Below are 13,418 nucleotides of genomic sequence, written 5' to 3'. Positions count from 1 at the left end.
ACAAGCATTTTTCCGAAGTCATTTATGTCAGTTGCTGAGGGGCTTTCTCCTCCCCTGTGTCTTCCTCATGCTTTCAAGCTGTGTTAGGGAGTCCCAGTGTTAGAACCCCACTGGGCGTTACCGCACGGTGAAGCCAGGCCTTAGTGATCGGAAGGAGTGGAAAGGGTTGCAGCTTGTGTCTACGAACTTTGCTCACTGTTCATGCAGGACTGATGCTTAGTATGTTTGTTTAAATGTTTTTGTAGCAAAATTTCTGTTCAAAATAATGTTCAGTGTGACAGATACCAAATGTGTACACAGGTTTGAATTCACACTGACTCAGCAGCAGGAACACAAGCGTTTTCGTTTTCCCTGAGTATGCGCTCCCTGTTGTGGGTTTCCCCCTCCCGCACCGTGGTCTGTGTCCTCCCTCGGCAGTGCGCTGCCTCCCGGCCACGTCCTGTCTTGCACACTGAGAGGTGGCGGAGGAAGCAGACACAAGGCGGGAGCACCGGCCGCGGGGCCCCAGGAGCAGGAATTCACGGTCTTCACAGATAAGCCCTGAAAGTTGCCCGGTGTCCTTCAGGAATGTGACTCTATGAATAGTTTCACCGCACCTCATGGCTCACTTGGAGCATTAAGCTTGAATGCCAGAGAAGAGAACGAACTAGCCGGTTCACAGCAGGGGACAGACAGTGTGGTCCTGGCAGGAGGCTGGAGTTCTCTGCGGATCCAGCGAGGGCGGGCCCTGGACAGGAGGCTCCCTTAGTGAGGGCAGGAGGCTCCCTTAGTGAGGGCAGGAGGCTCCCTTAGTGAGGGCAGGAGGCTGGAGTTCCCTGTGGATCCAGTGAGGGTGGGCCCTGGACAGGAGGCCCCCTTAGTGAGGGCAGGAGGCTGGAGTTCCCTGTGGATCCAGCGAGGGCGGGCCCTGGATGGGGGAGGCCCCCTTAGTGAGGGCAGGAGGCTGGAGTTCCCTGTGGATCCAGCGAGAGCGGGCCCTGGACGGGAGGCTCCCTTAGGGAGCAAGGGCGGGCCCTGGACGGGAGGCTCCCTTAGTGAGCGAGGGCGGGCCCTGGACGGGAGGCTCCCTTAGTGAGCGAGGGCGGGCCCTGGACGGGAGGCTCCCTTAGGGAGCGCTGTCTCATTGCTTGTGCAATGTCAAGCCTCATGGTCCCAGCACGCTTCCTGGTCCGTCAGAGTTAGACAGCAGCAACGAAAATCATGCCGTGCTAATGATTACACCAAAAATATTTTATTTGCACAAAGATGATTTGTTATTAGTGGATTCTGATTCTGTTGAGTACAGGAGATCGTGAAATAGCTTTTTAGTGGGTTTTTTCCTTGGTTAGGAAGAGAGTAAAAAATGAAGAGGTCAAAAGGATATGTTTGTTTATCATTTTAAGTCTGTGAATAAGCAGGTCGCCATTAAAACAGAAGGAGCCCTGTCAGTGTGTAATGGGTGGTCTCCTCTGTCTCTGCAGAAAGTGCCCGGAAAAAGCAGGAGGGGATTGTGGGCAGCTCGCGCGTGTGCTTTGCGCAGCACACCCCATCCCTGCCGGCCGAGAGCCCCCGGCCACTGAAGCTCCGCAGCATCCTGGACATGAGCCCGTTCACAGTGACAGACCACACGCCCATGGAGATCGTGGTGGACATCTTCCGGAAGCTGGGCCTGCGCCAGTGCCTCGTCACACACAACGGGTGGGTGTGTCCCCCTCCCGTGCGGGGCCCTCGGGGTCGGGTGAGGAGAGCCCAGTCAGGCCCCCAGGGGAGGTCTGCCGTTCGGGATTAGCCCCTCAAAATCCCACTTACCAAGCGTGGGCGAAGTGTCGACTGCCAGGTCTCTGCTGAACCAGGAGCACTTCAGGGCTGCAGGGAGGCGATGTGCCCTAGGGGGTCGCGGAGGGCCTAGGGGCCTCCAAGCTGACGGGTCCCTTCTCGGAGAGCAGTGGACCCCGCTGCATGGAGCGCTGCAGCGGCCTGTTCTTGGAGATATTTCATAGTCAGAGTGTCTGTCTCTAGGACAGTAACAACTTTCTGAATAGCTGGCTGTTTACTATTTGATTTATTGTGTGGTGAGGGAAATTGTGTATAATTAGACCAAGTTGGTGGATTAGCTGAAAGCCTTTTGCAAATGCTCTGGTTCCATTTTTCTACAGTCTCCATCTGCAAATCCTGTGAATACGGTGCTGGCAGATAAACACTTACGTATTTAAAATGCACACATTGGTTTTTCTGCCCTTCACACATAACCTGGCCGTGTTTCTCCACGTGGGAGTTTGGGGAAGTATGGTCTGGTGGGAGTTGGGGAGCAGGGAGACACTGCGCCTCTGGCCCCGGCGCCAGCCTGCTGCCTGGCGCTGCTCCCCACTCCTGGCCTGCGGTGTGCCTCCCTGCCGCCCTTTCTCTCTGGCCCCCTGGTTCCCACCACGCTGTTCTTTCTGCTCGGAGCCCGCACCTGAAGGCTGAGGACAGCGAGGCTGGGTGGAGTAGGTGGGGCGGTTTCCTGCACCATGTAAGACGGCTGGAGACAGTGCACATGGGAGGACCCGGCCGTCCCACAGCCATCCTGCACAGACAGAACAGGCAGGCCCTCTCTAGGGGACGGCAGGAGGAGGGCACCTCCGGCTGCAGCGCCCCTGCGGCCCCTCTGGATGGAGGTGGTCATCCATGTGGGAAGCTCTGCCCAGGCCCGTGGTCAGCACAGGTAGTCCAGGGAGCAGTAGCCTCCCAGCGTAGAAGTCCTGCCTCTTGCTGTCTGATGTGATTGTTGACCAGTAGAGTCCATCTCTTTCTTTGTGATTTCTTTTGCTTGTTTGTTTTTGGCCATACCGTGTGGTATGTGAGGTCTCAGTTCCCCAGCCAGGGATGGGACCCATGCCCTCTGCATTGGCAGTAGAGTCTTCAGCACTGGACCACCAGGAAAGTGCCTCGATTTCTTGGACAATGTATTAGCCCGTAAGGGTCTGGAATACAAAAAGAAGCTAGAGAGCGTGACTCATGGCTAGTATTTGCACTGTGCTGGACTGCCGTCTGTGGGGTCTCACAGAGTCGGACACGACTGAAGCGACTTAGCAGCAGCAGCAGCAGCAGCAGCCACTGAAGGTAACTCCAGGAAGCAGGGAGGAATCGATGCAAGGATGAGCTCTTGATCAAGGGCAGGGAGTTCTCTTTGTTTTTTCCAAGATAAGGGTTTTCTTTTTCTTATATGATAGAATCCAGGTACAGGTAGTTGCTGGGAATGGTGGTGGGTTTGGGGTGTCCAGAACAAAGTCCCTGGGGCTTCCTTGGCTCTCTGTGGTTGCTCTGAGCTTGCAGGATGGCTGGTCAGCTCAGGGTGTTGCAGGCTTACCAGTGCCATCTCTGTTGACTCTTCCTCCAAGGAGTTCTACACAGAGACCTACCCTGCAACTTCCGCTTACATATTGCCCACCAGAATGGTGCCACGTGGCCTCTAGATGCAAGCATCGTTACATAATTTAATATTTAAAACTCTAAGACTGTGCTAATAATGGAAAGGTTGAGAATTGACATCAGGTAGTCTAGACTCCTTGGGCGACTAAAATACTCATCTGTACACACTCTTCCTGCCACATTGTAACCCTTATCCTTCTTATGAAAGAGCTCCATGGTCTTCCTCAGCCACTGCATCCGGCTTGATGTTCACAGTCCAAAGTGTCTTTAGCCTTGAAGGAATGAATGTTCACTGTTCTGGAAACCAAAGGGCAAGTTTTCTGGTTCAGATGCCCTCAGACTGCATTGATGAGAAATAACAAAACAACCACAATAATACTGCTCACGAAAGGCGTGAACAGAAAATACGTAGTAGTCAGTGTGATAACAGTGAGCAAATGATGGTGGGCAGGATGCCAAGAGCTTACAGCCTTACCAAGGGTTATCATCCGTTCATTGTCCTGCCTTCTAGTTGACTGTAACTATTCTCTACAAAGAATATTCAGTGAACATTCGTATGCACTAATTTACATATGCATAGCTGAAGAATAAGCAAGGAGAAATAGCTGAGAGAAATATCAGTAACCTCAGATATGCAGATGACACCACCCTTATGGCGAAGAACTGAAGAGCCTCTTGATGAAAGTGAGAGAGGAGAGTGAAAAAGCTGGCTTAAAACTCAGCATTAAAAAAACTAAGATCATGGCGTCTGGTCCCATCACTTCATGGCAGATAGTTGGGGAAACAATGGAAACAGTGACAGACTTTATTTTCCTGGACTCCAAAATCACTGCAGATGGTGACTGCAGCCATGAAATTAAAAGATGCTTGCTCCTTGGAAGAAAAGCTGTGACCACCCTAGACAGCATATTAAAAAACAGAGACAGTACTTTGCCAACAAAGGTCCGTCTAGTCAAAGCTATGGTTTTTCCAGTAGTCGTGTATGGATGTGAGAGTTGGACTGTGAAGAAGGCTGAGCGCCAAAGAATTGATACTTTTGAACTGTGGTGTTGGAGAAGACTCTTGAGAGTCCCTTGGACTGCAGGGAGATCCAACCAGTCCATCCTAAAGGAAATCAGTCCTGAATATTCATTGGAAGGACTGATGCTGAAGCTGAAGCTCAAATACTTTGGCCACCTGATATGAAGAACTGACACATTGGAATAGACCCTGATGCTGGGAAAGATTGAGGGCAGGAGGAGAAGGGGACGACAGAGGATGAGATGGTTGGATGGCATCACCGGCTTGATGGGCATAAGCAAGCTCCGGGAGTTGGTGATGGACAGGGAAGCCTGGCATGCTGTAGTCCATGGGGTCGCAAAGAGTCAACACGAGTGAGTGACTGAACAAAACTGATCTGAAGAATAAAGCCCTAAACGTGAAAAGTTTGAAAGTTAATGCACTGAAAATTTAATAGATATTTTCACATTATCCTATAAAATAATTTACCTTCAGTGTTAAAGTGCTCATGTTTTGAAGTGTCTCTTTTCAGTATAAAGAATCTCATGGTCCCATGTGTGACATGATGACACAGTTTCTGTTGTTTATCACATAGTGATACCACTGCATTTGAATGTTTGAATTTTAGTTTTAAACCAGCATCCCATGTTTGAAAAGCCATGTTTGTGCGTGTATACATGTGATGACTGAGTTGACTCATTTTGACTTAGTGACTAGTTGTCAGATATGACTGAGTGGACTGCTAAGGTTGGTTTATGGGCCTCATACTTGAGGAGTCGTGGCATCGGACCATGGGTTTATGTAGCTGCAGGCATGTGGTTTGGCCTCCTCGGGTATCAGGCACTAAGTTTTGCACACGGTTGGCTTTCTGCAAATATTAGGTGATTTGTGTACTTTGCATGTTCATGATTAGTTGCCTCAAATTAAGATTTTTTCTTCTCTCCAACTCACTGTGGGGGAGAAAAGCAGATTCTCACAGCTTTCCTCTTACATCCCTTCCCTAAAATGAGACTTTTTGAGGTTTTCTAAGGATTAGTTTTGTCCCATTTATTTTAGTGTAACCATAGGGAAATGAGAAAGTAGGGGGAAATCCTCCCACTTGTGGTTTCCTCCAGTTAACGGGCATCAGCTGGACTGAGGTTGAGAGAAGCAGGCTCCAGAAAGGCTGGGGCAGGAAGGCTGGGGACTGGGGTGAGCTGCTTGTCGGCTGTCATGTGACAGTGGAAACCTGGGTTTGTTTAGATGGGGCATATCTTGTAGGTATTGATGTGTCGTCAGAAATCTGGATTTTACGTCACATTATTTTACAACTGATGAAAGATAAATGGCCCTGCCAAGCAGGTCTGTTTGGTGTGCAGCCTCCAGGTTTATATCTGGTGTGCCAGGCGGTTTCACCCTCAGGCTTATCTTCAGTGATGGGCAGGGCTTTGGATGATCAGATATCACAGATACTGATGGGAAGAGAGATGCATGTCAGCAAAACAACGGTTTCCTTTTGATTAGGGTTGTCTAAAGAACAATGGCACCAAACTTGTTAAGCTTAATAAGCAGACGCTAAATGGAGTGCCTTTTCGAAAGCCTTACGAGTGGGGGTCCCTTTAGTAATGAACGGCTCAGTCGGAAGCCAGGCCAGGTCGTCCTCAACTCTGACCTGCTCCGTGTTGCTCTCTGTGCCTCCCGTGGCTGGTCCTCCCAAGTCGTGACCAGTGGGCGTGTCCTGGTGCAGTCCTGCTGAAGCACGTGACAGGCCGCGGCGCTCATCACCGCCGTGCACTCCGCCGACTGTGCCAGGTTGTTGCGCGGCACAGGTGCTAGAGAGGAGTCAATGGTGGGGGGTGCTGGTCAGGGCGGACAGGTCAGGTTCTAGCTTGAGCCTGCCTTTTCGTAAGAGAGCTTGGGGTGGGAGGTGCCGTGATTACCTTTTCCTTATTTTTGTCCTTCAAGGAAAATAGGTTGATATAAGAAGAGCGTGCGTCTTCTGCATTTTAGTGGAGAGTCTCGTGGTCAACACCTTGCGGTTTCATACTGAGATCTTAGAGGTGGGAACAGCTGTGTGTTTGGGGGAAGAAGACTTGAGGAGCCCAGACCTGCAAATGGAAGGAGAGAACGAGGTTGGGCAGGTCTTGCCCATGTTTCGTGTTCTGATAAGCAGAGTCTCAGAGTCCTTCAGCTTCGGTGGAGCCAGCAGGACGTTCACAGGACCTGCTCGGAATGAGTTCTGCGGCCATGTGGGTCAGGAAAGTGTTGGGTCAGATGCTGTAGAGGTTTCTTTACTGTGGAGCTTCGCACATGGGGCGGACAGTAAACATGGTTTTCCAAATGTGCACCTTTGGGGGAGGAAGCTGGGGGGCAGAGGGGCTGCTGGGCCTGGTGTTTATGGACACACATACCTTGGGGCAGGGTGCTGGTTGAGCCTTATTGCTCTTACAGCTTTGTGTGCCCCAAGGAACAAAATCGTCTTTTACGGGAGTCAGATTTTGCATTGATTTCCCCGAGACTTCTGAAATTAATAAAGCAATACTGAGTTTGTCCTTATTACTCTGAAATCTCTTTTCTCCAGTAACTAAAGAGAGGAAACATATGTATTTCCTCCTTTTATGGCTGTTACTTTGTAAATACAAAGATTACTTTATAAATGTATAAGTTTGCCATTTTGTCCTTAATAAATTCATTGCGTACCACGAGGTTTGGCAGAGCTTACTAACTTAGTAGCTGAAATTAATCATTGTATGTAATTGGGCAGAGAAGAACGAGTAAGAATTAAACTGGGGTTCTTTTACTTAATGTCAAGATGCTCACTTTTCTTGATTCCAACTATATATGCAGGTGCATTGGTGATTGTTTCTCTTAGAACTGAGTGGGTGCTTATTTTATGTGGGGCATGTTCTGAGCTATTGGAGGGAGACGTGCTCCCACGCTCTGAGAACTGTTCAGCTTGTCTTTGTTCTTAAGGATAAGTGCATCGTTGTAAAAGATGAAAAGACATTTGCAAAGAAGCATTTTTTGCCTCTTCTAGTTCCTTCCCTGCCTGCTTCCTGCTCATCCCTCCCCGGTGGCCTTCCGTGCCCCGTGACTGACCACTGTATAAGCAGCCTCCTGTGGGCCCAGAGCTCTTGACTGAGCAGGTCCCCTGCTGACGTTCATTCTTCAGGGGAAGCCTGGGTGGTCTGAGGCGGTGCGACACAGAACTGACCTAGCCAGATGGCAGGGTGTCCAGTCACCTTGCAGGGTGTGCTAGAGGGGCTTCCAGAATTTAAAGATGAAAGTTTTTAAGGTTCTCAGCACCCATTGTGTATACCCTCATAGACTGGAGTTGAATTTATTGACTTCCATTATAAAGGTGGATGCAGTGAGGAGGGCCGGGGGCTGGCCCTTTAGGAATGAGAAGCACTTTCCTCTGTGGAAAGAACATGAAGTTACAGTTAGAGTTGTGCAGCTCTGTACTGATGGCATTTCTTTGAAATTTTTTTGGAGTCATCTTCATTTTGAGCTTTTATAATCTTGATTTTTTTTTTAATAATCTTGATTTTTAACTTAAGAAGGACAGCTGCCTACCAGTATTTAAAGTAGGATCACATCACATGCAAAAGCCAGTAGAAGTAATGCAGTGGTACCTGGGGTTCCATAGCACTTCTGTGTGTATTTTTCTGAAGCCCTTCACGTTTTAGCTCTTTCTCGCCCTCTGTATCATGATGGTAGGACCCCTCCCCGAGTCCCCCGCAGTCATTAGCATCACGTGGTCTGTTGCAGGAGCCTCTTGGGGATCATCACCAAGAAGAACATGGTAGCGCACCTGGAGGAGCTGACGCGGCACGCCGAGCCCCTGGTGATCACGCGGCTGCTCCCCAGACCGGGCGGGGGGTGGCTCCGTGCCCGTGCCTCCCCCATCAGGCTAGCTAGACCTTTCCTCCTCCTCACGCGGGGGTGTGTGCGCACCCTGCCCTGGGAAGCAGCAGGCCCACCTCCTGGCCCCCAGAGCCTCTCCTTGGCTTTAGGACTGTAGGCAGTGTGGTCGGTACAGTCCTGCAGCAGATATCCCCACTCCACCCAGGAGCCCCCCAAGCCCGTCCCTGTCTTTCCTCCCTGGTCTTGGCTGTGTCGTGGGGAGTCTAACCCCACATGTGCACACGTGGTGTTACCCAGCTCAGCGGCCCGCCCGCCCCACACACCCTCAGGTCCCGGGGCCTGGGCTCCAGCACCCTCTGTAGGCTGTTTCTAGAGTGTGGGCAGCGGCTGAGGGTCATGTGTGGTGACTGTACCTGGCCGTGGGTCCCAGTGGAGTTGTGACTAAAGAGGATTTCGAGTTCTCTGACAAGTTGTCTGGCTCTGGCAGTCTCATGCTGGGCTCTTTTGCCTGTGGTTGTTACCCCTTTGTGAGGCCTGTCCCTGTAGACTTCAGTCCAGCACTGATCTCCATGCATCCTTTTTGAAGAAACCACTGGCCAGAAAAATAAGTAACTACTCATCCCTTCTGCTTTCTGCTTCATCTGTAATCTTCTAGGACTGCTTCTTGACTTTTTTTTTAACCTATCTTTTAATGTAAGCCTTAACAACTCAGACTTTCATAAAAGCACTGTACCTTTTTTGACTAAAATCAGAGAAGGAAGGCATTGATGACTGTAGTAGACACTTGGGTCCTCCTAGAGATTCGCTCTTGGGACTCTGGAGTTTGGGATTGGAATTCCGTGCTGACCATCCTAAGTGCGTGTACCTGAGCTGTATGTGCTTTCGTGAAGATTTGGCATGCAGCTGGGCGCTCTTTAAATCAGCTTTTCAGACAGTTAATTTTGGCTCTAAGGAAAAGTGCACTCTAAAGGGGACTTGGTCATTACACTCTCTTCTCTTGGGCTGGTGGGAAGGGGCTGTCCTCCTCAGGTGGGCTCAGCGCCCCTGGTGCATTCTGCTCGCTCACGCGCTGCTCGCGTGACTCAGGCTCCGCCTCCGCGGTCCGGTGCTCAGTCTCAGGGCAGGGATACTGAGCGGTTAGGGGCGACATGCTCCATACCTCCGAGCATGGCTGCTGGGTGTTGAGTTACTTGACCAAGATGCTTTTTGAAAATACAGACTCGGGCTGATTGCTTTGCTCTCCTTCTGTCAGCCGAAAGGATTTAGCTGTAGGTTTAGCTTCTCCTTTCCCTTCCTTTTAACGGCAACCTTCTGCTTGTCCTTTGCAGACGCCTCCTTGGTATCATCACAAAAAAAGACATCCTCCGTCATATGGCCCAGACGGCAAACCAAGACCCCGCCTCCATCATGTTCAACTGAGCCCCGCGGCGGAGGAGGGGGAGGAGGACGGGGAGGAGGCCTGCCTGCTCAGCAGCAGCTCGCTCTGATCCGGAGGCAGGAGCAGCGGCGGCGGGCTCCTGCGGCGGGTTTGCCGAGGCTGCTGTGGTGGGGTGAGGGGCGGCAGAGGCGGCTGGACCTCCCCGCCGAGCGAGCAGCGCAGGGCCGACCCAGCAGTGCGCGCAGCCCCGGAGGCGGCCCCGACCCCGCCCTTTCTGGCCCTGCAGAGGGGCCAGCAGTCCCCGTGTCAGAAGGGGTCCCTCTGAATTGAGCCATCTCTAAGACTGCAAGGTCTTCCCCCCCCCCCGCCCTTTTTTTAATCAAAACTATTGTGTTTAACTCCTGAACCGTACAGGTAAAGCATTACCTTTCTACATTCCGGACAAGCTGCTTCCTCTCCTCTCCCCTCCCCCGCGAGCTGTCACCAAGCCTCTGAGAGTGGTGTGCACGTGGGGAGCAGTCCTTTCTCATATTGAGATGTGCGTGGTCGTACCGGGGTCTCGTCACAGGGAGGGAGTGGGTGCTGTGTCCCCACACGAGGTGCTTGGGGCAAGCCCGGTACCACAACTGGGGCGAGGCGCCGCGGAAGCCCTGCGGGGGGAGGGGTTCAGCATCCACCACAGGGGGCTTGACTGGTAAGGATGGACAGTTTTCTTCTTGCTTTTCTCATCCTCTCTGACTTGATGGATAACGTGAACTGGTCTTAACGCAGATTTTTCTGTTTCTAAAACTCCTGTAACACAAGTACCATTGAGCGTAAGGAAATGCTGCTGCTTTGATCGTGACAAGAAGGAAGTGTTGTGTCGGGCTGCACCTGCTATGAGTCGCATGTTTAAACACTGGAATCTTCTTTTTCTTGAAATTAGATCAGTCTGGTTTTTTTTTTCCCTTTCCTTAAGGTATTTTACTGCTGACACTGAAGAAAAAATGTAATTCATAACTTGCACTAAATGTATATTTCTTTCTTAAAAATTTACCATTCTTATTTATATTTTTATGGATTAAAATTTATAAAATACAGATCAGTTAATATCACACTTAAATACTTTTACCTTTTTAATGTGATTTTTATAGACTAACTCAGACTTAGAAATATGGAGATATGAACAAAGTTTACAGTGGGAACGAGGGTCTAAGATGTGGTGTGGTGGTTTCTTTGTGATCACACGTGTACGGAAACCTTTTCTCATCTCTCACTGCCGTCCTCTGGGTTGTGTTTCCGGCTTGTCCATTTTGACTCATTAACTGGAAGCTGAAACACTATGTATTGTTTCACAGATTAAAAGTTAAATAGTGTTAACCTTAAAAAAAACAAAATAGAATGGCAGAGGTAGCAGTTAAAATGTTGATCTGAACAGAACTTGTGAATCTTCATGGAGGTCATGTCCAGGTGTCCAGTGACATTTTGAATCCACGCTGCACTTTTTTGCACAGTGGGCTGGAAATGTACTGGATGTGTTTGGAATTTGGGGTTTTGGAAAATACCTGTCTTAATCATGGTCTCAATTCACATCAGCAAAGGCAGTTCACTTGAAGCACTGGCCTGAAAATTCTGGATTATGCATCTTGGGAGGCAAAATGAATTTTTAGAGACAGACATTTTTCTGAAACACATCTTGCAATGAGCTGTTTTTATATTTTGGAAGTGATTGTTCACCTCTTGATTCTTAATAAACCTGTAAGGTCTGGGAGGTCACAGAAGATCTTTATGATGCTGAGGATTTATAAGATCTCAAAGCCATATTAGAACGACCATTGAGAGGTGAGCAGACGTTGGGAGTTCCACGACACCTGAGCTTCGCTCTGCCTGCAGGTAGTGTTTGTCCTGTTTCCCCTTCTGGCCACCTCCGCACTTGCTTCCCAGCCTGTGGAGACGGCCCTTCCTGAGCCACGGTCGGCTGGTCTCCTCTCGAGCTCTCGTCCATGCGTTTGCCCGAGGCCCAGCGAGCGTGCGGGCTCTGTGGCTGCACCGCGTCCCACGTGGCGTCCCACGTGGCGTGTTTTGTCTCCCTCATTTCTTTTCCGATTTTGGGTCCTGCTTCACACTGACGTCCTGGGCGGATGCCGATTCTCTCCTGTGTGTGTGCCCTTGCTGCTGAGATGCAGGGGGCAGGCTGTGCCTCCAGCGCGCGCGTGGCTGTGTCTGTCACTGCATTCCACTTTTCCTTTTGGTCTGTTGGGTGTGTCTGCGTCTCAGCCCAGCAAAGGGAGTTGGAGACCACGCGGTGGGAGTGCCTGGCCCAGTGGAGCGCAGGCGGAGCCTCATTGGAGTGCCTTTTCTGAGAAGGTATGATGAGGATGGGCAGGGTGTCAGCATCTCTTCTCCTTAATAATTGTGTTCAGTTCTGACTCACGAATGCCTGGTTTGTTCATCTGCGATGTTGCCTAGAGCTGTATTTATCTGTTTATTTATACTAGTGTAGTAAAGCTGCATATCATTACAGTACAAATGGTGACTGTGATGAGTCAATCAGAAAACCTATTAAAATCTATATGACAACGTGTGGTTTGGCCTTTGATTCCCTCGGTCACCGTGCCCCGGGGTCACGGCCGCTGTGTGCCATGCGTCTGGGGCACCCAGCGTGCAGCCCCCCAGGGTGTCCTACATCTCTCGGGCTGCGAGGCAGTGCTGTCCTTGGCAAGCAGGAGTTGTGGGGACCCGGCAGACCCCAGGGTGACGGCAGGGTGTGCGTACCAGCACGCGTGTGGGTGCAGGGACCACACACCTCAGAGGAGACAGGTAAGTCACCTGCAGACTGTTTCTGAGAACAAGCATGGAGGTCTGCAAACAGAACCGCCTATGGGGAGGGGAGACACACTGTGCAGCGGTATCCGTGGTATCCAGGGCGTGAGTCTGGTCCTGACACGCCCAGGATACCTTGTTCTGTTGCTCTCGTGCTGTTCACTCGACTGAGCACCAGGTGTGCTCCTGGGACTGCTGGGCACAAGCGTCAGACGCTGGTACACGCCATGAGCTGGTGGTGCGGTTGTCGAGCACATGTGTGTGTGTGGTCCTGGGGAGCCTCGTGCTGTTCTAGTCAGTGTCCGGGCAGAAGTCCCCCAGCCGGGGGCACGACATTGCCTCGGGGGTAGGGATGCTGGTCGTGGGTGACCAGGTGGGGTGAGGTGCGAGTGTACAGCGGGCTGACAAGGCTTCCCGTGGTGGGGGCAGGAGCACCTGTCCCCAGGTGGGACCCACTGGCAGGTGAGGACACCAGGTAGGTCTTGGCGCTGGAGGGACGAGGGCAGGGGCTTGGCAGGGTTGGGGTGTCAGCTGGCTTGTCTGCACACAGCACTTGCAGGTGCCAGGGAGCAGAAGGCTCTGCGCTGGTGCCCCAGGGTGACTCCGTGTAGGCACAGATGGGAGTACTGTCTTGGGTGAGGTTTCACCGCTTCCGCTTTCTTCTTGGCTGGATCGTTTTACACACACTTGAGAAGTTGTATGGAAGACAGTTTGTAAGTTCCAGGTGTGAACTTAGCCAAGTCTGAGTCGGGTAATGGTTTTGTTAAATTGGATGAAGCTGCTTTTATTCATGAAAGAACCCAGGTACTGGGTGAAAATGAACAGGAAGGCAGGTGGCATCTGGGAGCCACAGCGGCCGCTGGAAAGGACCTGAAAATGTCTGGTGAGATTTCGAAGGACCAGGCCTCCAGAGCAGGAAGGAGGTAAGGGGAGGTTTGGTACCGGGCTGGCAGGAGCTCGCTCTTGAATGACCAGGTCTCAGTCCTTGGAAGGCCAGCCCTCG

General features: G+C 51.2%; 1 protein-coding gene across 8 annotated transcripts in view; it reads left to right on the top strand.

The window, feature by feature from the left end:
- Window positions 1–12,172, top strand: part of CLCN3 (chloride voltage-gated channel 3) — a 98,027-nt gene extending 85,855 nt beyond the window's left edge. For 4 of the 8 annotated variants that reach the window (XM_069576778.1, XM_069576785.1, XM_069576779.1 and 1 more), the window contains 3 exons: window positions 1,461–1,677; window positions 8,140–8,215; window positions 9,564–12,172. In XM_069576778.1, the coding sequence (XP_069432879.1) occupies window positions 1,461–1,677; window positions 8,140–8,215; window positions 9,564–9,722 (452 nt within the window). In that variant the 3' untranslated portion in view covers window positions 9,723–12,172. The remainder of the gene's footprint in view (window positions 1–1,460; window positions 1,678–8,139; window positions 8,216–9,563) is intronic. The other 4 variants (XM_069576781.1, XM_069576782.1, XM_069576784.1 and 1 more) reach the window with 1 other exon arrangement.
- Window positions 12,173–13,418: the final 1,246 nt, after the last annotated feature.

This window comes from Ovis canadensis, chromosome 2 (assembly GCF_042477335.2).
Source record: "Ovis canadensis isolate MfBH-ARS-UI-01 breed Bighorn chromosome 2, ARS-UI_OviCan_v2, whole genome shotgun sequence".
Classification (NCBI taxonomy): domain Eukaryota; kingdom Metazoa; phylum Chordata; class Mammalia; order Artiodactyla; family Bovidae; genus Ovis; species Ovis canadensis.
The sequence above is the reverse complement of the archived record's forward strand: the minus strand, read 5'-3'. Positions and strand labels throughout refer to the sequence as shown.